The sequence below is a fragment of the Myotis nattereri genome (assembly GCF_964212035.1).
Source record: "Myotis nattereri genome assembly, chromosome: 3".
NCBI lineage: Eukaryota > Metazoa > Chordata > Mammalia > Chiroptera > Vespertilionidae > Myotis > Myotis nattereri.
The window spans coordinates 114,673,125-114,700,423 of NC_138077.1; the positions used below are offsets into that span (position 1 = coordinate 114,673,125).

Here is a 27,299-nt window from a genome sequence, read left to right on the forward strand (position 1 = left end):
TGCTGAAGCTTTCTTATAAGCACAAATGAAGAAAACTAAAGAAGCAATTATAAATTCTCTACAGCCCAGGCCCTGAATTCATCAATGGAAACTGTCTTCAATAGGGACATCCATTCCTGATGGGTGGTGACAACAAGTGGTGGCTATGGTGTCCCCATTAATTTGTTACAAATACGTACACACCACTCACCATTTCCAGGCAGCTTTCTAAGCCCTTTACATAGCATCTCAAACCACTGTTACCATCCCCAGTTCACACACGAGGAAACTGAAGCAAAGGAGAGAGTTAAGCAACTTTCCCAAGGTAACAGAAATAACAAATGGTGGAGCCAGAATTTGAACCCCTTTAGAGCCCTTGTTTATAGCAGTGTGGTAAGGAATGAGCAGAACTCAATGCATGTTGTAAATAATTATTAATTGCAGTCCTTGGGACCCACACCACCTCTCCTCTGTAGTCAGCAGGGGGAGCCAGAGTCCCTGGTCCACTGTGCCTGTGCCCCAGTCCAGGCCCCTGTGACTGAAAGTGGAACTGCCCTCGCTAAAGAGACATGCCCAGTTATTCTCACTTGGTTTGGGGTCTTTGAACAAGTCAGATGGGGTTGCCCCATGGGTGGGGCTCCCCACTGAGTGAAAGATAAATCACCTGAAAATTATTTACCCCAGAGGAAGCCCCCAAACAAAAAAAAACAACCAACTGTCCTGGATCATGCAGCTATTAAGTGGCAGATCTAGGACTCAGACACCAAAGTCTATGACCTTTTTATCATGGTCCTCAGCTGATGTTGGTGCTGGGATACAGAGTTGTAGGACCAGGGACCTATTGGCAGGGAGCTTGTGTGGTAAAGGAAGAGGAAGGGCCATGAGCCCAGAAATCCGGTGGGTGTGCGAGGTCTCCACCATGACCAGCTCAGGGGCCCTGGAGCATAAAGGGAGACATGTATTCAAATGTTTCCTGCTGTGTTTGTACCCAGCACAAGGCCCCACACATCTTCCTCTTCAGTGTGGGTTTGATGAATGTGTGAATGAGGAAGAGACCAGGGTGCCTAGGACAGAAGGAGGTTACTCAAGGAAGACTTTTCAGATGAGTTCCTATTGGGTGGCCTTGAAGGATGAGTTAGGAGTTTGCCAAGTGAAAAGGAGGGGAAAGGCATTCCAGGCATATGCAAAAGAATAACAGAGTGGAATAAAAAGTCTCTCAACTTTTTAAAAAAATATCAGAACCCACAAAACACACACATACACACACACACACACACACACACACACACACACACAGTTAAAACCTTATTATATACAACTAGAGGCCCGGTGCACAAAAATTTGTGCACTCGGGGGGTCGGGGGGGAGGGGATCCCTCAGCCTGGCCTGTGCCCTCTCGCAGTCTGGGACCCCTCGGGAGATAACGACCTGCTGGCTTAGGCCTTCTCCCGAGTGGCAGAGGGCAGGCCCAATCCCTAGGTGCAGACCCTGGTCAGACTCAGAGCAGGGCCGATTGAGGAGTTGGGGCGCCACCCCCTGTCATGCACAGAGCAGGGCGGATTGGGAGGTTGCGATGCCACCCTCAGTCACGCTCAGGGTAGGGCCGATTGGGGGGTTGGGGCACCACCCCCTGTCACACTCAAGGCAGGGTTGATGGGGAGGTTGCGACGCCACCCCCTGTCACGCACAGAGCAGGGCCAATCAGGGGGTTGGGGCGCTGCCCCCTGTCACGCACAGAGCAGGGCCCATCGGGGGTCGGGGCTCCATACCCTGTCACGCACAGAGCAGGGTGGATCAGGGGATTGGGGAGCTCCCCCCTGTCACTCACAGAGTAGGGCCGATAGGGGATTTGGGGCACCACCCCGTCACCCACAGAGCAGGGCTAATCAGGGGTTGGGGGGCCGCCACTGTCACACTCAGGGCAGGGCCAATGGGGAGGTTATGGCTCTACCCCATCACACACAGAGCAGGGCCCGTGGGGTGGGCGTTGGGGCGCCGCCTGGATCAGGGTGCTGGTCCCCACTGGGGTGCCTGGCCAGCCTGGGTGAGGGGATGATGGCTGTTTGCAGCTGGTTACACACCCTTCAGGGTGGGGGTCCCCAAGGGGTGCCTGGCCAGTCTGGGTGAGGGGCTGAGGTCTGTTTTCAGGCTGGTGGGTGACTGAAGCTCCCAACCGCTCCTTTTTTTCTTTTTTTTTTTTTATTCTGGGCCAGCTTTAGCTTTGAGGCTTGGCTCCAGCTCTTAGGCCTCTGCTGCTGAAAGCAGGTTTCTGGCCTTTGTTTACCTTCTCTATTTGAAACAATGTTGCGATCCTGCTGGCTGAAGCCTGGACTAAAGCAGGTTTTTGGGGTTTTGTTTAGCTTCTATATTTGTAACATAGTTGCTTAGAGTTGCAGCTCAGAGGCCTGCAGCGCAGGCAGGGAACATTGGAGTCCTCCGTCGCTGAAGCAAGCAAGCCTCATGTTAGTTTCAAGCTGCCTGACTGCCGGCTGCCATCTTGGCTGGCAGTTAATTTGCATATCGCCCTGATTAGCCAATGGGAAGGGTAGCGGTCATACGCTAATTACCATGTTTCTCTTTTATTGATAGGATGCCTCTTGCTTTCTGGTCCATTCCCATTTTGTAAATGTTAGTGGCAACCCACCGATTTGCTGTGATGAGGACTTGGGGGTGGGAGCGTTGGGAAAACTGGAGGTTGGAAGGGAGTTTGGAGCCAGACTGTGAAGACCTTTGGAAATCAGCGTGATGATCTGGACCCTTTTTAGTCCTTGCCCCCTGCAAGGTTGGACCCTAAAAACTCCTTGCTCCTTCTCTAGCAATTCGAGTAACTGCCTTCATCCCTGGCTAGTATTCTTCAGTTGGCTCTAGCTTCTCCTCTTCCCCAGCTGGTTCTTTAACTCATGCTGAGTTCCTGGGGTTCTGCACTGGGCCTCCTTGGCCTCTCACAGCACTCATCCTCGTCTTGGTTTGAAGGACCACTGCTTCTCACTGTGGAGGTCCGCCACCTTTGAAGGGCCTCCGTTTTGAGCTCAAGGCACATACGATCAGCTGCCCTCCCAGGAACCTCCAGATACCTCAATCTCTCAACCAGTTCATCACCCTCCGACTGGCTCCTCTCCCATCCCAGCTCCATGTTGCCATCACCAGTCCTACACAGTATCTCACAGAAAAGGATCCTGTCCTTGGAGTCTCCTCATCCTGTCGATTCTGCTCTCAAATCCATCAGCTTCTCTCCATGCCATCTGCCACTACCCTTGTCCAGGCTGGGGCTTTTCTCTCAGGATAACTGTTTTACCACCTGTTCTTGTCTCCTGCCCCTTTCTATTGATGCCCCATAAGAGCTGCTTTGAGCCTCTGAAAAAGAAATCGGATCATGTGACACCACTGCTTCAAACTTATTAATATTCCCTAAATGTATCCCCAGTCCCCTGCTGGGCCCCTTCTCTGAAACCTTCCCCCACTCCCACTGTCCCTAACGCTCTGTTCTCTAGACCAATCAGACCACCATGGGCCCTGCTTCCTCTGGCTTCACAACCTCTACCTAGTTAACACCAACTCATTCCTTCTGGATCCCAGGGTAGGAACATCTCCAGGAAGCCTTCCCTGATTCACACAGGCTGGATTTGGTGACTTTGTCTCTGTTTCCACAGTCCACTGTGCATCCCCCAGCTTTATGCCTAACACCTTCTTTTTTATTGCAGTGGCCCAAGTCTGTCTTTTCCATTAGATGGGCAGCAGAATTGTGGGTTAAGGGCAGATGTTAAAGCCAAACTCTTTAGGTTAAAATCCCAGCCCCACCATGTTTGGGCAGTGGGAGTTTGGAACGTTATTTAATCCTGTGATTTGCTTTCCCCATACTGTAAAATGAAGGTAACAATGATGATAATAATAATATTAACAAGAAGAACAGCTGTTAGAGGGTTAAATGAGTGCCTGGCACATAGCAAGTGTTGTGTGTTTGGTGATTTAAGTCAGCACTCAGACTAGTTACTCCAGGAGAGTAGACCCTGGATTTATTGGATCCACTGCTATGTCCCCAGCTCCTGCCCCAACATCCTGGTTATGAGTGTGACACAATGAATCTTTGGTCTCAGAGAATGGTGGTACATATAGATAAGAAAATAACATTTGAGCAATGCTTCGGAGGCAGACTGCTGAGGGCTCCATGCTGACGGAATCTGTGGGTGAGACAGGAGGAGGAAAAACCTGACAAGACAAACCTGTGACATAGCCTCTCAAATCTTCGGCTGTTTCAATTCACCAGCCACCTCACCCAGCACTCATTAGCACCTCAATCCATGAAGGACTCCAGCTAGCATAAGAGTCATTGTACATTCCTCTCTTCTCTCTCCCTACCCCTACCCTTCTCCACTGAGTCCAGGCCCAGTGTCTTCCCTACTTTCTGCACCCCACTTCCACCCTAGTTGTTCCAATTAGGATTGCTGTGTCACAAGTAACAGCAACACAGTGGCCAAAACAAGAATTTCATTATCTTCACAAATCATGGGGTTTAGCAATTTGGACAGGACACAGTGGGGACGACCACAGAAGCCAGTCTACAGAGCCTTAGCTGCAAAGACTCACAGGCAGGAGTGACTGAATGGAGGCTCCTTCACCCACTGTCTGGCACCCAGCTGGATGACTCCAATGCTGAGCTCAGCTGGGACTGTGGACTGGAGCACTTACACATGGCTTCTAAATATGCCTGGGCTTCCTCACAGCGTGGCCGCCTCAGACCTCCGTGGTGGCTCAGGGTTCTAACAGGTATTCCAGCCAAGGCAGAGGCTGCACTGCCTCTCATGACATAGCCTTGCAAGTCTTGCAGCAACACTTTGGGCACACCTTGTTGGTCGAAGTCCTCAGAAATCAGCCCAAATTCAAGCAGGGAGAGCACAGAGAACCCACCTCTCAATGGAAGGCATGTCTAATAATTTTGTGCCATGCTTCAAAACCACCACCTGACCCCCAAACACCAGTGTCTCGTACCTGGACCTGCTCCCTGGTCTGCCTGGCTCCACTGTGGCCAGCCCTTCCCATCTCCTCAGGGGGTTCTCCACGGCAACCCAGGGGAGCTTTTGAACACACCAGTCACCCTTCTTCCTGTCCCTCCAATGTCTTCCTGCTGAACTTCCTACTGAAATCTAGGCTCCCTGACATGGCCACACAGCTGCATGGGATCCTTCCCACCTCAATGGCTTTCTTTCTCTTTCTTGGCCGCAGCTCCAGTGCCCTCCTGGGGCTCATGCCCAACACCTTTCCTTCCCGAAATGTCAGTCCCCTAAATCCTGTGTCCTTCAGATCTCAGCTGGAATGCCACCTTGTTGGATCTAAAACAAACCATGCATCACACAGTGTGTCTCTCCCATAACTCTGTTTTATTATCTCCACTTGCATTTGTTTACGTTTGGTCTGTCTCCTTCACAAGTTCCAAGAGAGAAAGGCCCTTGTCTCCCTTGTTCCTCATAGCCTAGGTTCCCCCACCATGGCGGGCACAGGCATTTGTGGGTTGTGAATGAACGCATGAACGGTAGTTTTCAAGGAACATGTGCGCGGTATGAAAAAGCAATTATAGAGGAGAGGCAGGCATGGCCTGGGATGGAGTGTGGTGGAGGTAGCCTTGTTTCTAACCGGGTTCTACCACTCGCTAGCCGGGGTCTTTGGGAAAACACCGTGGCATCCCTGAGCCTCAATTTCTTCAGCTGAAACTTGAGTTCAGCAGCCCCCAGCTCATTGGACGGGACTGTATATCATAGGAAGGATTCAGCATCTCTGGCCAGCCAGGACACAGTCCCCCAGTGAGGCCAAGCTGTAACACCTGCTATGCTCGCCAGGTGTCGCCCCGTGGTGCGCTCTGAGCCCTGCGTTCTCGGGTGGCTCCGCGGCCCGACGTTTAGATTCCGTGAGGGGCATCCGGGCCTCAACCTGACTGTCCACTAGGAGCGGGGTTCCAGAGGAGGCTGCCCAATCTGGGCACCCACTTGCTATCCCCCATCGAAAAGACAGTGATGGGGGAAGAATATGCTGAGTCAGTTATCCCGCTCCCCCATTAGCTCCAAGGAAGGGGTGCCCTCCCCAAGAGGGTCTCCGAAGCCCCGGGGAAGGCGGAACCCGGGTGCGACCTAACACCCCACAGCCAGCTCCAAGCTCTCGGCCAGGCGAGGAGGCCGGGGAGCAGGCCAGAGCCAAGGCTTCCCACCCAAGCCCTGATTCCCTCCTCCGCCCCGAGTGCAGTCCCTGAGCATCCACTCGTCCCGCAACTTGCGAATTAGCCACCTCTGGGTATCGAGCAGCCTCCCACCTCTCCCCACCCGGCTCCGCGTCCCAGAGCCGAGAGAGGGCGCCTCGCGAGCGCGAGGGGCAAGGCGCGAGCGCGCGCCGGGAGCAGGCGGCTGGGTCCGGGGGCGCGGGGGCGCGGGGCGGGCGTTCCGGGGGGCAGGCGGGGGAGGGAGTGAGAAAAGAGGGAAGGAGGGGCCGGGCGGGCGGCTGCAGGGTCCCCGCACTCCCCGCGCCTCGCACATTCGCACCGGCAGCTTGCGCGCAGTCCGGCGTCGCCCCGCGGTGCGCTCGCTCCTCCCTCCCTCCTCCCGCTCGGTGGATCCCGGGTTCCCGGAGAGGCTCAGGCGCCGAGTGCGCGGACCGGCACACGAACAGACGGCCCTGGGGACGCCTCGGCCCGCACCTCCCGGGCGGGCTATGTTGATTGTCCTACCGGGGTCGGCCCGCGGGATCAGCACAGCTCGGCCCGCGGCCCGGGTGACCAGGGGGGACTATGAACCGGAAAGCGCGGCGCTGCCTGGGCCACCTCTTTCTCAGCCTGGGCATGGTCTACCTCCGGATCGGGTAAGGGCCTCTCGCAGCCCCTGCACGCGTGTCCCGGCAAAGTTGGCGTGGCCTGGGGAAAGGCTGTGCTGCCTAAGAGCCGCCGTCGGCCGCCAACTTCCGTGGCCCCATCAGAGAGGCCGGGTGGGCAGGGTGCGGGAGAGGTGGGTGCACAAAGGCCCCCCCGCAGGCAGGCGCCCCAGTTGTTGTACGTCAGTTCGAGAGGTACGAGCTGGTAGACCCGCCATCCTGAGGATGTCTTGAGTCTGGAAGCCCTCAGAACTAGAGATAGCCAGTAGGGACGCTCCAGCTTGGGGGGCTAGGGTTAGCCAATCCCAGAGGCCCTTCAGTCCCGGGCATGGGAACGGCAGGTCCAGCAGGAACACTGTGTCGGTATCTGGGACCACAACTGCTCCCAGGGAACTCACCCCCCAGAGCCTCAGAGGCACGGACACAAACGCTCCTAGAGACAGGGCAGTGCCCACGGGGCCGGCGGAGCCGTCCGAACAACAGGGAACAGGTACCCAGAGGGAGGGATGTTCTTGGACAAAAAACACCAACCCTGCTTAGAACCCTGGCACTACACGATTGCTAAGGACCCTCGGACGTCCAGAGCCTTTCCTAGGCCAAGGGGACAGCGTCTACTAGCCGAAACAGACACACAGAGAGACAGGACGAGAGCTGGCCCCGAGACACCAAAGGAGGCAAGCTCGCAGAGCCAGCGCCCGAGAAAGGCGGAACACCCTAACCTAAAACTGGGTGCCAGAATCGGTCTGCGCACAGGCGGAGGAGCCCCCCTCCCCCAGTCACCACTGCATTTCTATGGAGGTGGGCTGGGGCGGTACTCTGTTTGGAAGGTTGGGGTGGGGGCTCCAAACGGGTCTTGGAGCTGCATTTGCACGGCCAGTCACCCTTTGTACTTAAGAGATAATGCGTGTGAAGCACGGAAGGGTGAAGCCGGGAGGGGGGTTTTAAGGATTGATAGAGGTTGTGGCGCTGATGGGGCCACCTTGGCAGGTTGCACACAACCTGCTCCCCCACCCCCAGCTGGGAACCTCCCTACTGCTCTGCCTTGGGAGGGGCGGGCTGGCTGCCGGGGCTGCTGCGAGAGGTGGTGTGTGGCAGATCCTTTGTGTTTTGTCACTACCACTCCTCCCCTTTGCCCACCTCGCTTCTCTGGAGCAGGGATTTCTCAGGTTGACCCGCAGTGGAAGCAAGCAAGTGCGCACAGAGCTAACGAGCCGGCCCGCCAGCCCCAACTGCTGGCAGAGCAGGCGACCGCGGGCGGAGAGGTGGCTGCGGGGCCCGCGCACTGCCGGCCTCCTGTGTGTTTTAAGTGTTATTGATTCGCCCGCGGCTGAGTGGCTTCTCTCCCCCGCCTCCCCCCCCCCCCCCCACCTGCTTTAATCTTCACTTTGGCTCGCGCACCCGCCGCCACGCGCGCATCTAGCATCCAGGAAGCCGGTCTGGCTGATTGGCGCTAGCCGCTTGTGGCTTTATCTTCTTTTTAATTAGAAACGGGGAGGAGGGACCCGGAGGGGAGAGAGAAAGGAAAAACAACAGAAAATAACCTCCCCTGGCTTCACCGCCTGCCCGACCTCCCGCCGGCGCCAGCACCTCATTGACCCCGTGGGGGCCCAGCTGCCCCAGGGAGGGATCCAGGAAGGGCGCTAGCCGAACTGCGGCCCAGCAGCTGCCCTTTGGGGCCCAAAGACGTCCAGGTCGGGAGGAATTGCAGGGTAATTTGGGACCAGGCCCTGCTGCTCCGTGAGCCTTGGGTTATCTATCTGTAAAATGAGCATGCGGGGTGAAGTCCCTAAGAGGCCTTCTAGTTCCCCAGATATGACTGGTTCCTTCTGATGACAGGACATCTGTGGTATTATTATTTTATCTGGATAGTTCCAATGATTGAAGCACCAGCTCCTGTGACAATCAGATCTAATAATAATAATAATAATAATAATAATAATAACAACAACAACTTTAACAACAACATCTTCTAAGCACTCTCCATGTTTTAACATGTTTAATTTTTACAGCAATCCTGTGAGGTGGGGGCTAATTATTATTATCCTCATTTTAGCCATGGAAGTACAGAGAGGAAGTATAACTTGCCCAAGATCACACAGTTAGTAAGCGAAGGAAACTTACGTGGCACCCTAGCTCTGACCACTTAGCCAGGAGCCTATTGTTCCTATGAATTTTTGACCCTAATATATCATTACACTTCTCTGCTGGTGTAGGAATTTCCTTGTGGTCAGGTAAGAGTTCAAAGATTCCTCCTGACTTATGGATAGAACCTCCACTTAATCTTTCTGTGCCACTTCTTTCTCAAACAATTCAAACATCCTAGCTCTGTGTAGACTGTTTTAATGGCTGAGATGAATGGCTGTAGCTTCTGTTTCAAATCCATTACCTGCTAGCCTCCATGTCTCAATCTCTGTGAACCCCAGTTTTCAGACATGTGAAATAGATATGGTGAGTCTTGCCCAACAGGGCTGTTTAGAAAGGTCGCATGGGCTAATGTTAGTGACAGCATTCACCATACAGACTTGACACATACTAGGGATGCTGCAGAAGTTCACTGAGGCAGTCAAGTCCATATTTGGGAAGGAGGTGCTCACCTTAAGTGACATTTTTAAAGTTCTACAATCCATTTATGCAGTGACCATTTAGTGAACTGGCAGACAGCCTTCCTGCCCTCAAAGAGCTCACAGTCTAATGAGAAAGGCAATGAACAAGTGAGCAGACAAATGAAAAACAAACACACACATTAAGACATTTCAGAGGACTGGACCATGAGTAGCAAGAGTATTAAGAAACATTAAACCGAGATTGTGATGGAAAGTTAGGAGGGGAGGGGTGGGAAGTCAGGTGACTCAAGGTCACATAAATGATGACAAGAAGCCAAGCATGTGAAGCTCAGGGGCTGAGAAAGCTTCTAGGGAGAGGTACCAACAAGGACAAAGGGCCTGAGATAGGAAGAAGCTGGTGTGAGGCAGGAGCAGAGGGAAAAAGGACAGGAGTGGTCAGTTAGGCACCTGGAAAGGAATGGGATCAGCTCATCTCTGGTGCTATTGACACAGAGTAACTGCGCTTTAAGAAATCCCAATTCCAGAACAACTTCCATGCCTGAGCTCCAGGATGGAAAGCATGGGGCACTTAGTCCAGTGACTGGCCATGACCCTCAATAAGTGGAAGCTCTTATTATTATAACTACAGTGAGACATCTGGGGTGAGATCTCTTTCAAAGTAGACTTGAGGGTTATACAAAAGGAAACTCCATATGAATGGGCCATTTTTATGCAAATGAAGGACTACCTGCATCATTAGGGTTACCATCTGAGCCTGTTTGGGGTTATCTTGATATTAAGAAATGGCCCCATCCTCAGGCCAGGTATCTACAAGTCACACTGATGCCCATCTGTCTACCTTCTGCATCTGTCTTGTTAGCTCCACCCCATCCATCAGTCCATCAGTCCATAGCAAGTTTGGTCAGCTCCATCTGCAGCCATCCCCAAAGGCCAACCCACCACCACCTCTTGCCTGCCCACTCTCCCTGCTTCTGCCCTGGCATCTTATAGTCCTCTCCCATGGGGCTGGAGAGATGGGACACTGTCAGTATCATGCTTACAGCCTTTCAGTGCTTTCTGATACCTGAGAAAATTCTAGCCCTGAGTCTTTTGCCCCCAGATTGTCCTCCTTCCTAAGCTCTGGTTTGCATCACCTTCTATGGGTTCTTTCTGTTTCTTGGAGACCCCAAGCTTGTCCCCTTCCATGACTTCGTTTTCTGTTCCCTCTGCCCATAAATACTCTTCCCCATACCTTTCCACTGCTGATCAGTCAGGTCCCTGCTTCACTGCCGCTTCCTCAGGAAGACCCTTCTTGACCACCCCAGCTAAAGTGGCTCTGTCCCTTCCCTCCCTAACCCACCCTTGCTGCCATCACAGCATCTTTACTTAGGCTCCGTAGTGGGCACCACTGTCTGGAATGGCTTGTTGTATTTGTTTATGGTGCGTACATTGTCTCCCTCTGTAGCTCTTCGAGTGCAGGGCCTTGGCACCTGAGAGATGTCTGATATGTGTCTATTCAGTGAATGACTCTCCAGAACAGGCATAAGCTTCCTCTAGGCCAGTCATGTCTAGAGGAGGCTACATGTACACCATTGGCATGCAGGGAGCAAACCTAGAACTTGTATTCACAATTTCTGCTTAAATATTTTTTGGTAATAAAACATACACATACATACTAGAGAGTATATAAAACATGTACAAACAGTTGTTTTTTTAAATGAACATCTGTGTACCCACCAACCTTTCAGAGGCAATTGCTGCATGAAATTGTAGTTTCCCTTGCTTGCCTTTATCGTTTTCCCACATAAAGATGATTCCTGAACAATATTGGGATTCATTTTGCATGATTTTAAATTTCATCTCAATTGAAACCTACCATAATTAGAAAGGCAACTTGCTTAGTTCCAACATTTATGTTTGACATACATCATCTTATTTTTTGCTATTGAAAAAGGAAATCAAGCTTCACTAATATTGTATATACACCCCACACAGAAACCAATGTGAAACCACAGGTGAATAAACCTGGGTTGGGGTGCAGTATCAAAAAAGTTGGGAGACTCCTGCTGGGAGCTGTGGGGTGAGGTGGCCAGGGATGGATACCAGGGAGGACCTGTAGTCCATGCCCCACCCTGCGAGCCTAATGCTCCCTCTCTCTGTGTCCCCTGCTCCAGTGGCTTCTCCTCGGTGGTAGCTCTGGGCGCGAGCATCATCTGTAACAAGATCCCAGGCCTGGCTCCCAGACAGCGGGCGATCTGCCAGAGCCGGCCCGACGCCATCATCGTCATAGGAGAAGGCTCACAAATGGGCCTGGACGAGTGTCAGTTTCAGTTCCGCAATGGCCGCTGGAACTGCTCCGCGCTGGGGGAGCGCACCGTCTTCGGGAAGGAGCTCAAAGTGGGTACGTGCTCACCGGACACTGCAAACAGGCAAAAAGGGTCTTACGGGCTACTGACAGAATACTCTTGGGAGCCCTCTGGGACTCTTCACCTGCCCATGCTGGGATGACCCCACTGTGGGATCCTCAAGGGGCTGCGACTTGAATTCAGGTCTTCTAACAAGAGTTGGCTCTCTGGTTTGAATCCAGACCACCCTGACCCTGTATGGCAGAGTTGAATACTAACTGGTTGATACGGCACTTATGCTGTTTTTTAAATTGAAGCCCAAATTTAAAATTAGCCATTTTACCTAAAAATAAAATTTCTGTATTCTTTTGAAAAATAAGCTTACACATGTATCCACATAGTTATTATGGGCTAGAGCTAAGAACACAGCTTCCTTTAGGTGGAGCCTAGGCAACCCATTCACTGCCATAGTCCCCACCACTCCCTATTATCCATCTTATATTCACCCTTATATGATACTAGAGGCCCGGTGCATGAAATTCATGCCCTGGTGGGGGAGGGGTCCCTCAGCCCAGCCTGCACCCTCTCAGAGTCTGGGAGCCCTCAGGGGTTGTCTGACTGCTGGCTTAAACACGCTCCCCCTGGCTGAGCGGTGCTCCCCTGTGGGAGCACACTGACCACCAGGGGGCAGCTCCTGCGTTGAGTGTCTGCCCCTGGTGGTCAGTGCATGTCATAGCAACCAGTTGTTTGGTTGATTTGCATATTACCCTTTTATTATATAGGACTAGAGGCCCCGTGCACAAAAATTTGTGCACTCAGGGGGCCGGGGGGGGGGGGTGGGAGGGGTCCCTCAGCCTGGCCTGTGCCTTCTCGCAGTCTGGGACCCCTCGGGAGATAACGCCCTGCTGACTTAGGCCTGCTCCCGGGTGGCAGAGGGCAGGCCCAATCCCTAGGCGCAGCCCCTGGTTGGGCTCAGAGCAGGGCCGATTGGGGAGTTGGGGCGCCACCCCCTGTCATGCACAGAGCAGGGCGGATTGGGAGGTTGCGATGCCACCCTCAGTCACGCTCAGGGTAGGGCCGATTGGGGGGTTGGGGCACCGCCCCCTGTCACACTCAAGGCAGGGTTGATGGGGAGGTTGCGGCGCCACCCCCTGTCACGCACAGAGCAGGGCCCTTCAGGGGGGTTGGGGCTCCTTACCTTGTCACGCACAGAGCAGGGTCGATCAGGGGGTTGGGGAGCTCCCCCCTGTCACACAAAGAGCAGGGCCCATCATGGGGTTGAGGAGCTCCCCCCTGTCACTCACAGAGTAGTGCCGATAGGGGATTTGGGGCACCGCCCCCTGTCATACACAGAGCAGGGCGGATCAGGGGGTTGGGGCACTGCCACTGTCACACTCAGGGCAGTGCCGATGGGGAGGTTATGGCTCTACCCCATCACACACAGAGCAGGGCCCGTGGGGCGGGGGGGTTGGGGCGACGCCCTCTATCACCCACAGAGCAGGGCCGATCAGGGGGTTGGGGCACCGCCACTGTCACACTCAGGGCAGGGCCGATGGGGAGGTTATGGCTCTACCCTGTCACACACAGAGCAGGGCCCGTGGGGTTGGGTTTGGGGGGGGTTGGTGCGCTGCACCCTGTCACACACAGAGCAGGGCCGATCAGGGGGTTGAGGCGCTGCACCCTGTCACACACAGAGCCTCAGGGCGATCAGGGGGTTGGGGAGCTCCCCCCTATCAGGCACAGAGCAGGGCTGATCAGGGGGTTGGGGCACCTTCCCTGTCACGAACAGAGCCGCAGGGCAATCAGGGGGTTTGGGCGCTGCCCCCTGTCACGCTGATCCAAGTGCTGGGAGGCCTTGCAACTCCGCTGATCCCGGTGCTGGGAGGCATATTACCCTTTTACTATATAGGATAGAGGCCTGGTGCATGGGTGGGCCTGGCTGGTTTGCCCTGAAGGGTGTCCTGGATCAGGGTGGGGGTCCCCACTGGGGTGCCTGGCCAGCCTGGGTGAGGGGATGATGGCTGTTTGCAGCTGGTCACACACCCTTCAGGGTGGGGGTCCCCACTGGGGTGCCTGGCCAGTCTGGGTGAGGGGCTGAGGGCTGTTTTCAGGCCAACTGAAGCTCCCAACCTCTCCTTTTTTTCTTTCTTTTTTTTTTATTCTGGGCCAGCTTTAGCTCTGAGGTTCCAGCTCTGAGGCCTCTGCTGCTGAAATCAGATATCTGGTTTGTTTCGGTTTTATAATCGAAACAATGTATAACTCCAGCTCTGAGATCCCGGGCTTGCTGAAAGCAGGTTTCTGGGGTTTTGTTTAGCTTCTATATTTGTTACAGTGTTTCTTAAACTGCGGACTCAGAGGCCGGCAAGGCAGGTGGGGAACATTGGAGTCCTCCGTCACTGAAGCAAGCGAGCCTCATGTTAGTTTCAAGCTGCCTGGCTGCCGGCCGCCATCTTGGCTGGCAGTTAATTTGCATATCGCCCTGATTAGCCAATGGGAAGGGTGGCAGTCGTACGCCAATTACCATGTTTCTCTTTTATTAGATAGGACTAGAGTCCCGGTGCACAAAAATTTGTGCACTCGGGGGGCCGGGGAGGGGGGGTCCCTCAGCCTGTGCCCTCTCACAGTCTGGGACCCCTCAGGAGATAATGACCTGCTGGCTTAGGCCCTCTCCCAGGTGGCAGAGGGCAGACCCAACCCCTAGGTGCCTGCCCCGCAGCCCCTGGTCGGGTTCAGAGCAGGGCCAATTGGGGAGTTGGGGTGCCACCCGCTGTCATGCACAGAGCAGGGCGGATCAGGAGGTTGCGATGCCACCCTCAGTCATGCTCAGGGTAGGGCCAATTGGGGGGTTGGGCTGCCGCCCCTTGTCACACTCAAGGCAGGGTTGATGGGGAGGTTGCGGCGCCACCCTCTGTCACGCACAAAGCAGGGCAGATCAGGGGGTTTTGGCGCCACCCCTGTCACATACAGAGCCGGCCGATCAGGGAGTTGGGGCGCTGCCCCCTGTCATGCACAGAGCAGGGCCCATCAGGGGGGGTTGGGGCTCTGTACCCTGTCACACACAGAGCAGGGCAGATCAGGGGGTTGGGGAGATCCCCCCTGCCGTGCACAGAGCAGGGCAGATCAGGAAGTTGCGATGCCACCCTAAGTCACGCTCAGGGTAGAGCTGATTGGGGGATTGGGGCGCCACTCCCGTCACACACCGAGCAGGGCCCATGGGGGGTGCTGGGGTGCCGCACCCTGTCACACACAGAGCAGGGTCGATCAGGGGGTTAAGGAGCTCCCCCTTATCAGGCACAGAGCAGGGCCGATCAGGGGGTTGGGGCGCCTTCCCCTGTCACGAACAGAGCAGAGTGGTTAGGGAGGTTGTGACCCTGCCCCCTGTCACACACAGAGCCGCAGGGCGATCAGGGGGTTTGGGCTCTGCCCCCTGTTATGCTGCTCCAGGGGCCAGGAGGCCTTGCTGCTCCGCTGATCCCAGGCCGGGAGGCCTCGCGCCTCCACTGATCTCGGTGCGCGGAGGCCTCGCTGCTCAGCTGATCCTGGGTTCAGGAGGCCTTGTGGCTCCGCTGATCACAGGCCAGGAGGCCTTGCGGCTCCGCTGATCCCAGTGCTGGGAGGCCTTGTGGCTCCGCTGATCCCAGGCCGGGAGGCCTTGCGGCTCTGCTGATCCCAGTGCTAGGAGGCACATTACCCTTTTACTATATAGGATAGAGGCCTGGTGCATGGGTGGGGGCCAGCTGGTTTGCCCTGAAGGGTGTCCTGGATCAGGGTGGGGGTCCTACTTGGGTGCCTGGCCAGCCTGGACGAGGGGATGATGGCTGTTTGCATCTGGTCACACCCCCTTCAGGGTGGGGGTCCCCACCGGGGTGCCTGGCCAGTCTGGGTGAGGGGCTGAGGGCTGTTTTCAGGCTGGCAGGTGACTGAAGCTCCCAACCTCTCTTTTATTTCTTTTTTATTCTGGGATTTATTTACCTTTTATGGTTGTCACTGGAGCTGAGAGCTGTCTTTAGCTCTAAGGCTCGGCTCCAGCTCTGAGACCTCGGCTGCTGAAAGCAGCTTTCTGGGCTTTGTTTACCTTCTGTTTTTGAAACTTTGTTGCGACTCCAGCTCTGAGATCCCGGCTGACTGAAAGCAGGTTTCTGGAGTTTTGTTTAGCTTCTATATTTGTAACAATGTTTCTTAGAGATCAGCTGAGAGGCCGGCAGTGGCAGGCGGGGAACCTGGCTTCCTCCGTCACTGGAGCAAGCAAGCCTCCTGTTCGCGTCAGCTGCCTGGCTGCCGGCTGCCATCTTGGTTGGCAGTTAATTTGCATATCTTGCTGATTAGCCAATGAGAAGGGTAGTGAAGTTACGGCTAATTACCATGTTTCTCTTTTATTAGATAGGATGCCTGGCCACTGTGGGCATTTCAGTTTGCAACCCCTGTGTGTTGCTTAGACACACCACACACACACACACACACACACACACACACAGAGGCATAAAGTGTCAGGCCATGCATTTGGTTTTCAAACCAATGTGAGAAAAGCTTGGTAGAAAGGGGTTGGTCATGGGAGCCCTGGTTAGTGAGGGGAAGGCCATATTGTGTGTCTTGCTTATGTGCATTGGACTGGAGGGCCAGCGACTCTGCAGGCTTGCTTTGAGCTGTGGACCTGCCTGAAGGTCAGGTCAGCCTCATCTCTTTGGGCTGGAGTGGTTCACCTGGCTTACTCCACTGCTCAAAGGGCACCCCTCAGTTATTTCCCTCAGCCTCAACATCAACAAGTGCAATGGTTACTGAGAAAATTCACCCAAAACCCAGCCACTGCTCTGAGTCCTTACTTCCTTCCTCTTGGATCATACAGCTGGCGTATTTGGGCTCTCAGGTTCCTCGTCCCACTCCCATCAACCTGCTGCCCCCATCCTCCTGCAGATCCTCCTGCAGGCAAGGGCATCCTGTATAAATGGAAATCAGATTATGTCATTTCCTTATTTAACTCCTAGAGTGCGGGGGATCGTAATGGTGCTCCTTCTGTCTTTTGCCAAAAGTGCCGGGAGCGCTATGGCACTCCTCCTACAGTGTCACTATTGGATGCTAGTAGTTCACTCTTTATTGACAGATGGTACCTAAGGAAAATCAGCAAAAATGCCTTGGCAATTTTAGCATAGTTCCTAGGATATTGGTTGGTACTCAAAGGGTTAAAACCCTGGGATCAGAATGAAATCCCGACTGCTGACCTCTGTCCCTGTCTGCCCCCAATCTTCCTTCTCCTCCTTGCCCACCCAACCTCATCCTGTTTCCCAAACACATCACACTGGGTCCTGCTTTCGGAACACAGCCCCAGGAGTTATTTCTGCCTCACATTATTTCCCACAGTCCCATACTCCTGAGCCCTGTTCTCCGTGCATAGCTCCCTCAGCATCCTGGTCTTACAAGCCTCCTCAGGTCCCCTTTCTAAAGTCCTCTTTAGCCAGGAAGCCCCATCCCATCAGCCAAACACTTGGCACTGTCTACATCTCTTCCTCACTCTCTGGGAATGCTGGCTCTTGGGGGTCGGGCCCTCTGCCACATTCACCACTGAATGTTTTCTTTCCCCTTCTTCTTGTAAGGAGGAGCAGCAGTCTCTTGGCCCTGCAGAAGGTCTCATTTTGTCACCACCTTCTGTAGCTGCTTTCTTACTCACACCTGAGGGGACTGCTGAATAGGATCCCAGGTTCAGGGTGAGGCCAGCGGGGGTGTGGGAGCCTCCTCTTTCAGGCCCTCACACGAAGCTCCCTTTTCAACATCTTTGTGGGATAGGATCTTGCCTTGCACTGCCTGCCCTTGTTCCCCCACTTTCCAACCCCAGGGCTTACTTTTCAAGTGGAGAACCAATGGCCAGAGAAAGGAGGCACTGCCCTGCTCATGCCCAGAAAAGGCATCAATACTGAGACTCCAGTTTAGGTCACTGAAATACCCATGTTGTGACCCTGCCCTGGTCATCACCTATGGTTTTTCTGCTAACTCATGCTCTCATCCCTGGCCTCTGTTTCCAGGACCCATGTCTAGGCTCTGACATTATTTCAATGATGAGGAAACTGAGGCTCAGAAGGGACCTGCTCAGGGTCAACAAAAGTGAATGGCAGGGTCTCCCAGGACTGGGTTGATCCCAAGCACAGCTTGCAGTCTTGAAATAGCCAGTCCATTGCTGGCATTGTAATGGTGCCTGCTGGGGTGCAGTGGCAGGCTATGGTGCAGGGAGGCCTGCCCCCACCCCCAGTGGGCCAGAATTATAGAACCGAGGGATCCTTTGCAGGCTGAGGCAGAGGACTACCGCCAGTACACACTGGACAGGAGTGGAGGGAGGCCTGAGGCAAGGAGCATTCTTCAAGAGGCAGGCTTGGATAGGCAGAGGTGGCCTAGGGAATTGAAGCAAAGAGAGGAGTCTAAGGAAACTCATGGGATAGCCCTATCTGGACCTGAAAGAGAATGGAGTCAGAGCCAGGAGGCATGTGGTCAATCTGAGCAGTTTGAATTTCTAGGTGGTGGGAGCAATTGGAGAATTTTGACCATGGGCGTGACTGACAAAGTAGGTCTCATTGTATAAAATAGCCACCATTCAATGATTTTTGGCTCATGACATCATATGATTCAATATAATAGGAATTCTGGAATTAAAGGGTGGGTACAGAATTCATTCATTCATTGTCATTCATTGATTCACTCATGCATTCACTCGCTGTGGCTGGAGGCTGCTGTTCCAGCCTGTGTGGTCTTGGATTCATGAGGGAGGTGAGCCTTAGGCATGTTGGGAGAAGAGCATTCCAGGCAAAGAGAATGGCAGGAGTAAAGACCCTGAGGCAGAAACATGTTTGAGGAACAGTGAGGGAGCTAGTTTAGCTGGAGAACAGAAAAAGAGAGAAAGAGGAAAGCTCAGAGGTCAGAGAAGGAGCCAGAAGCTGGACTATGCAACGTCTATCGCGCCAAGTCAAGTTTTTGGATTTTCCTCCAGTGAATGGAGAGAAAGTGATAGGGATCTGACTCTCAGATTTAGCAGCATTGCTCTGGTTCTGGGAACATAAAGAACTGTGGAGGGGCAAGGCTGGGAGTTCGGAGTCTGATACAATGTTCTAGGCAGGAGGTGACCAGTGCTGTGGACTGAGTGGTAGCCATGGAGATCTGCTTGGAAGTGAGCTGCCAGGACGGAGGGAGACTAACAACCTAAAGACCACTGAGGAAGGAGTTACACTTCTAAGGTGGTGGTAGTGAGAACAGATCAAGATTGGACCCAACTCCTACAAGGCTGAGAAGTCACTTCCCTTCTGAGCCTTGGTTTCCTCTTGTGTGAGCAGGTATCCTGCTAGAAAACACCAAGAAGCAAGTCTCCAATTTAGGCTTTCCGGGCTCTTTATCAGTGTTCTTGCCCCCATGGGTTGCCTTTCTGTGGGAGTGACCAGTCAACAAGGGCTGCCTTGCAGGGGTGAGGAAACAGGGGTATGGTATTTGACTTTGTTAGCTTGGCCATCCAATTCACACTGCAGAGAACTGGACACATCTGCCTTTAAAGAGACTTCCCAGAAGCTCCAAATTATGTTTCTGCTTATATCTCATTTGCTTGAACTTAGTCACATGACCATACCAACCTGCAAGGAAAGCTGGGAAGTACAGTCTTTTATTCAGAACAGCTATAAGACCAGCTCAGGATCTGTGACTGAGGAGAAAGGGGAACATTGACATTGGAGTGGGCACTAGCCCCACCATAGGTTTCATCCCATGCTGAGACCTAAAGGCTCTCCTTTCACCACCCCCTCAGCCTCCTCTCCAGTCCCCAGCTCTGCCTGTGTTTCTTGGCTCTGTCTCACCTTCTGAGTATTCCAGATTTTACTGCATAGATCTGAGGAAGCAGTGGGCAAGGCCCTCTTGGCTGCTAAAACTAAAACTCAGTTCAGGGCACCCCAAAAGAAGAGGGGATTCTAGTTGGCCTGTGTAACTGGAAAGTTAGGGATGGTGCTGAATTTCAGAATGGCTTGGACCAAAGATGGTGTTGGCTTCTACCAACCTCAGAACCCACCCCATTGGGACAGCAAGATGGCCATTGCATCGTCAGCACCTAAGTTCCAGTCCTGCAGAAAGGCCTTAGCTTTCTCTGGCAGCACCTGCAGAGGTCCTATGGTTCACTCTGATTGGATCAGCTAACAGGGTTTGACTTTTGGTTGTGAGTCCATCCACACCAATCACAGTGCTTTTGTTGGTCAGGCCTGGGAGCCCTACCCAGACCATTTTTCCTGAGAGGGACTGCTCATGAGTCTGTTAGTTAGCTCCAGCTGCTATAATAAAGCACCACAGGCTGGGGAGCTTAAACACAGACATTTATTTTCTCCCATTTATGGAGGCTGGTTTCTTCTGAGGCCTCTCTCCTTGGCTTGCAGATGGCTACCTTCTTACTGTGTCCCCAGAAAGTCTTTTCTCTGTGTGCATGCCCTTGATGTCTCTGTGTGTCCTAATCTCCTATTCTTATAAGGACACCAGTCAGTTTGGGTTAGGGTCACCCTCATGGTCTCATTTTAACTTAATCACCTCTTTAAAGGTCATACTGGGGGTTATGAATTTGGGAAGGGACACACTTTGGTTCATAACAATGAGCAACCAGAGGGCAGCATGGTCTGTGCATTAGGGGAAGGAACAAGGGGTGTAGTGGTGTTCAGAGATCAGACTCCAAGGTGGGAGGAATGGGCTGGACAATGGAGATGGGCCTTCCCTTGGGTCTTATGGGTGGGGAGAATTTCACTGGTCAGTGAATAGGATCCCAGGCAGAGGGAACAGCAGTATAAACATATGGACATTTGATTGCTAAGGGGATGGTCAACAGGAGTTTGCAGCCTCAGATTACTTGATAGGCTGCCTATTCAAGGGTCTTAAAATGCCAGGGATTCAACTTTATCAGCTGCTTCCCAGTGTGGCCCTTGGGGGCTTAAAAAGATATTCATCAATGTCCAGGGTTTTTCTTTTCTTAAATAATACAATGACACCCATCCTTTGAGTCCGCCACCCAGCACAACAACTAGAACAAGGACAGGTAATTTGCATCCACTTCTGTGAGCATCCCTCGTGCACACCTGCCTCCCCCCCCACCCCCCAGCCTTACGTTCACTATCCTGAATCTTGGGTTTTCCATTCCTTGCTTATTTATGTCTAATTTATCAGGTTGATATATTCCCTAGAAGTCAGTTATTTGATTCTATTTGTATTTAATATTATAAAGAAAAGCGTCACACTGTGTAATCTTTTGGCATTTACTCCTTCACTTACTACTCGTAAAATTCACCTATCTTCCTTGTAGCTGCTGTTGATTCATTTCAGCTGTGATAAATAGACTCAATCTGTGCACCCATGCTTTGGGTTATGGGACATCTGGGTGGTCTCTAAGCATTTGTTGTCACTAACAGTGCCACACAGGCATCCTTGTGCTCATCTCCTTGCACCCATGTGTATGCATTTCTCTTGGGTATATACAGAGGAATGGAATTGCTGGTCACAGGGTATGAATGCCAACCTAAGTTCCACAGTGATTGTGCCAAGTGCCACTCCCACCAGTGAGCAGCATTGATCTACGGCCACTCCAACACTGGGATCATCTAAACTTCCTCATTTTTGCCTAGGGAATGGGTGTGAAATGTTTCCCACTGTCATCTTGATTTACACTTCCCTGAGAAGTGATGCTGTTGAAATCTCTTCCCATATTTACTGGCTGTGTATGTTTACTCTTCTATAAGTTTCCTATTCATGCTTTTTGCCCATTTTTTTGTGGGTTTGTGTGTCCTTCCCTCAGTTTTGTTTCATGGTGCAGGGAATAGAGAGGGCTGGGTCAGCAGCACCTTAGGGAGGCAGGGTCATGAGAGGCTTTACTCTCTTGTCTTTTATGTTTTCATAGAGGACCGGTAGGTGCCAGGAGTGGAGACAGCTCTTCCTCACATATCAACTGATTTGGTCCCATCCACTTTGGAAAGGAGGCCTTCATCTCAGGCTCAGAGCAAGCTGGAGGCTGACCAAAGTTATGTAGCTGTTTTGTGGCAAGACTGAGATTGGTAGTAATTCCCTGTTGCTGAGAGATTCTTCTGTTTATGTGAGCCTGCCAGAGTTGAGGGTCTCCAGGCTGCTGTGAACTTGAGAACCTTGTTTTTTTGTTGCTGGGCTGTGGGGCAGCCAAATAACTACTGGCATCAAAGTCATGCAGCCAGGTGTCCATCCCAAGCCCACCACTACCTTGCTGGTGACTCTGAGCAGGTATCTCACCTTTCTGATCTCAGACTGGTTATCTACAGAATGCGGGTGTCATATGGCCCACCTTGCTAGGTGGCAGCAACATGACATAGGGTGTAAGACCCTGGTATCTGCTGGGTTAGGGCCATCAGGGAATGTCCCTTTGTTCCTCCCAGGAGGCCCACATGACTGTCTCAGATGACGAAGAGCTCAAAGAATTGGGAACCTTGCTCTAGATTTGATTCTTGTTGCAATAACATGGGAAGATGTAGAGTGGAATGGGGAGAAGCTCTTGGTTCAATGAATAAGCCAAGATCACTGTTTTGACTACCAGTCTGTCCACTTCTCACTAACTCCACTACCACTTCCTCATTCAAAACTCTATCTTTAAAGACTTGTCCCGACAACTACATCAGCCTCCTAATATACCCTCGCCTCCCCCATACACACAGCCATTCAGCATAGCATCTTCCCTGTGATGCTCTGATCATGGCACCTCCTGTGTAAAACCCCTCCATGGTTTCCTATTGCTCTGGGAATAAAATACTGACAGGCCCCCTGGTCCCTCACAGACCTTTGTGACCTTCATCCCAACCCCATCTCCACCCCAGCCCCGCTGGCCTTCTTCCTATCCTTAAGCAAGCGAAAGTCCTTTCAACCTCAGGGCCTTTGCCCTGGCTATTCCTTCTGCCTGGGCAGTCTTCTTTCCTTCCATTCTGGACTCACATGTCACTCCACCCAAGAGAAGCCTTCATGAGTTTCCCGTGTAGCACAGACTCATCCCTAGCCATCCCTCACCTTGCTAGACTTTTCTCGTATCTTTTTGACTACTTCAGTGCATATTCCTGATTTATTTGCTCATTATGCAGTGCTTTGTAACGGTTCAGCCCCGCAGCCACCTGCTTGGTTCTTTTCACAGCCAAGGACCTTGACCACACGGCAATGATAACAGTGCCTATCACATAGGTGTGGGAGGAGGAGATTACGTATTCCCCATGAGGCAGTCAGAACCATGCCTGACACACCGCACAGGCACCATAAATCATAGTTGAAGTGTTATCACTTGTCTCTTGGGCTAGAAGGCAGGTCGTTGAGAGAGCAAAGTCCTCTGATGCAGAGGCTGGCATATGAGGGCATGGTCACCATGGCACAGTGGATGTGGGGACAGACCCCTGCCACAATTCCTTCTGGAGTAGAAGGAAGAACAGACGAGTGACAGGGAGAAGCTGCTGAATGATGGTAGGTAACCTACCCAGCATTACGCAGGTCTCCATTCAAATGTCACCTCCTCCAGAAGGCCTTCCTTGACCACCTGGCCTGAGACAACCCCCTGAGGTTGAAAGGACTTTCACTTGCTAAGTGTACTTTCACTTGCTAAGTGTCAGTGGGGCTGGAGTGGAGATAGGGTTGGGATACAGGTCACAGAGGTCTGTAAGGGTCCAGGGGGCCTGTCAGTATTTTACAGTACTCACTACTGTACTCACAATTAACCCGGTACTGCTGTTTTTACAGTACTCACTAATTTCAGAAATGACTTTGCTTACTCTGTAATGGTGTGCCTAGCATTAGTCTTCTTTCCAGCTATGAGGAAGTCCATGGAGCCAAGATCTGTCAGTCATGTTCTCCTGGACCCCTCGGTGTCTGGCACACAGTAGGTGCTCAGGAAACACATGGAGAAATGCATGACTCCCAGGCAGTTCAGCTTCTCTGTGCCCAGTGAGCTAATGGTTTTTCTGAGCTGCTGAGGACAAGGGCCAGGTTTTGTTTATCTACTGACTCCCAGGTGTGGGTGGTACCTCACACTCTGTTGTGTGAGTACTTTTTATTTCTGACCCAAAATACAAGATTGAACATTCATTCCTGCACATTTTCATTTTCATTCCATTTAGCCCAGCATTCTGTTAGCTTTCCCTTCCACCTCTTCCTTGACTTCAAACAGGATAAAAATGTTGACTAAGTCAAGGCCTCAGGAACCCCTCTCCCACACGTGACTCAGAGGCCTTTTCCCAGAAGTAACCCTAGCTTCCACTCCCTCCCCACCCCACCTCACCCCCAACAACTTCTCAGGGTGAAAAGGGGGCTCCTTCGATGGTAAATTTGTGAACTCACAACACTCTACTCAAGAGATCCAGAGTTTCCACCACCATAATAAAGGTTCTGAAAAGTCCTGCAGACAAGTGAGCAGAGCCTGGAGGGTCCACCTTGGACTCAGTGACACTCTGGTGGAGCTGCCCTTCAGAGGCACCTACATCAAGAAACACTACTCTGGAGACCCTCACAGGTTGACCATGCTCATAATGTGGGGTTTGCACTAACCAGGAATCCACCAAAGTTTGTTCACTTACCCCCAAGCCCGATATTTTTCCCCAAGGGCACAGCAGAGGCACATCCCAACTTGTGATATTGCTGAGGATGATGAGATGGAATTCTAGTGAACATTACCCTTGAAAGTCCTTAAATCAGCCTCAAAATTCAGAATACCTGGTTTTCTATGCAAGTACAGTAAAGCATTCATGTGGATGTATAATGCATATATAGTAGCACAGAATATAGAAGAGTACTTATCCAAAATATACCTGTAGTATTTTTTGAATTCTGTTTAGATTCCACATATAAGTGAAATCATATGGCATTTGTCTTTCTCTGTCTGACTGATCTCACTTTAAATATTTTCAAGGTCCATCTATGTTGTTCCAGATAGCAAGATCTCATTCTTCTTCATGGCTGAACAATATCCCATTGCACATATGCACCATATCTGCTTTATCCATTCATTCAATAGACACTTGGGCTTTTCCATGTCCTGCTATTGGAAATACTACTGCAGTGAACATCGGAGTACAGATAGCTCTTTAAGATAATGATCTAGTTTTCTTCAGATATATACCCAGAGTGGGATTACTGGAACATAAGGTAGTTCTATTTTTAATTTTTTGAGAAACCTCTATACTCTTTTTCACAGTGGCCACACTAATTTACATTTCCATACATGCAGTATTTTAATTTATTTTTTCCCTAAGTGCATTTTCCTGAATTCATATAAATTGAATATTCATGAGATCACACACCATGCCCCCAGCCCATGTGCCCCCCCCTCCCACATTTATTTGTTTATCTGCCCCAAAGATATTAACTAGAATCTTCTGAGTGGCAAACAGCTGATGAATCAGCCACAGGCTCAGAGTTTCAGGGCACTCACTGACTGGCGGGGAGTTAGGGCTTAAATGTAGAAGAGGAGAGGGCACTGGGTGATGAGCAGGTGGACTGTCACATGGAAGGCTGCCTGCAGGGTCACCTGAAATAGGCTGGCCCACAACCCAGGGGAGGAAGGGTGTGGCAGTGGAGAAGCAGCCCAGAAAAGCTTTCAGTAGTGACACAGCCAGGAGCCAGGGGCCCAGAGATGGGTGCCCTGGACTGGAGGAGGAGGAGTAGGAAGAGGCAGAGGGAGAGGTGGGGACAGTCAGTCTGCAGGGTTTTGTGTTCAGGCCTCGGGTGTGCCTGAGAGGAGAACTGTCAGAAGAGTCTCCATCTCAAGTGAGAGGCAGGATGTAGGAAGGTAATCAGATTCATAGCACATGCAGAAATCTGCTCTGTCTCCAGCATTATGGTCAACAAAGGAACGGAAATTTCTGATGTATGCTTCTGGGCATCTGCATTCTTTTCCAAGTACTCCTGACCTCCGGTTTGGTGCTTCCTTGCCAGGATTTTTCCAGGGATGGGCACAGATGACCTGGGATTCAGGCCCTGGGACTCACCCTTCTCTACGGATGGTAACCTTGGTGCACTTCTGGGCTTCTGTTCTGGTTGCACTTGTCACCACTTCTCTTCAGCAGTCACTTCCGCAGCTCCCCTCTCTCCCTGAGTGACTGCTGGGCCTCTCACCTGGGAATCTGCATGCCTTGCACAATTCATCTTTTTTCCCGTCACCCCCCCCCCTCGCCCCTGGGACTGTAAGAGTGGATGGAGTACATGTCTGCTGATCTGTGCTGCTTGGAGGGAGGACCTTTCCAGGGAGAGAGACAGAAGCGAGGGCTGGGGCCAGCTCCAATTGCTGCCTTTTCTTAACAATACCCCGTCTTGCCTGAGCAAAGACCTTTCTCTTCCTATTCTTGTCCAGAACACAGCTAACAAAGGACACTTTCTCTCATTTGCATTTCTTTTGCAAGCCTCAGAGCATTCTGTGTTTTAGTTCTCCTGACACTATTTTTGAGATAAGTCTTTTGTTATAATGTTCTTTTTCCAATTTCCATATGGTGGACAGACACACACACACACACACACACACCACACACTTTTACACCCACAATCATTCATTCATTCTCTGTTGAGGATTTACAGGTGAATAATACAGGTAACTGCAATCTAGTTGGAAGAAAGAGATAATTCAATTAAACACAAAGTAAGGATGGCAATGTGCTGGGCCACAAGCAGAGGGAGGACTATCAGGAAGGTCCCTCAGAGAAGGGACACTGGAGCTGTGTCTTGATAGGCATGCTTCACCAACAATGCATCTATCTAGTAAGAGCTATTCTTATTAATCCCTTACCAGGTATTGTGCAAGCCTGTTATGTGCCTTGCTTTATTCACTCCTCACAACCTTAGAAAGCAGATATTTTATTATTCATTTTATAAATGAGGAAACTGAGGCCTTGAGAGGTCAGTTAATTCACTCAAGGTCCTGCCACTGGGAAGTGGAGCCAGAATGTGAACCCAGGTTTATCAGTCTCCAGGGCCCTGCTTTGAAACCATTGGGCTACATTGCCTATTACCTAGAAGATGGGAGAGAAAGGGCATTACTAGACTGAAGGAACAAAATGTGCAAAGGCATGGAGGTAGGAAGGAATAGGTATTGGCCCTTGATGGGTATTCAGCAGTGCTCTCCTCCTTGCTTGGTGGAAAGAGACACTTAAATAGAACCAAGGTAGGAGAGAAGGGTGGAGGCAGCAGGCCTACACCTGTCCCTTCCCCAAGTCCCATCTCTGAGGGTCCATTACCTTAATCAGACCCAGCCCAGACCCTGCTCCCCAGTTTCTCTGGTTGTTCATCAAGAGATCCTCTAATTCCTGTGGATGGAGACACCCGGATGTGGCATATTCTGAGCCCAGAGGGTGTGAACTGCCATGACACAGGGCTGGCAAAAGCAACCTTTTTCCATCTGTGTATTTTCCAAATCATCATGTATTTCAGCTTGTGTCACTGCAGATTGCTCACTCTCTGATCCACTGGCTTTAAATAGAAAAAGAAAAAAATACAATGCACTTTGTGGTTTCCAGTAAGATACCGTAAATACACCCAGATAATATTCCGGGGCAAACTATTTGCAGTGGATGCTCAGGGTAGTGCAATGGAACCTTTCGGGCAGCCT

General features: G+C 51.8%; 1 protein-coding gene across 1 annotated transcript in view; it reads left to right on the top strand.

Moving 5' to 3' along the window:
- The first annotated feature begins 6,619 nt into the window (after positions 1-6,619).
- WNT7A (Wnt family member 7A) overlaps positions 6,620-27,299 on the top strand; it is a 104,559-nt gene continuing 83,879 nt past the window's right edge. The window contains exons 1-2 of the mRNA XM_081086162.1: positions 6,620-6,819; positions 11,546-11,772. Of these exons, the coding sequence (XP_080942288.1) occupies positions 6,749-6,819; positions 11,546-11,772 (298 nt within the window). The 5' untranslated portion in view covers positions 6,620-6,748. The remainder of the gene's footprint in view (positions 6,820-11,545; positions 11,773-27,299) is intronic.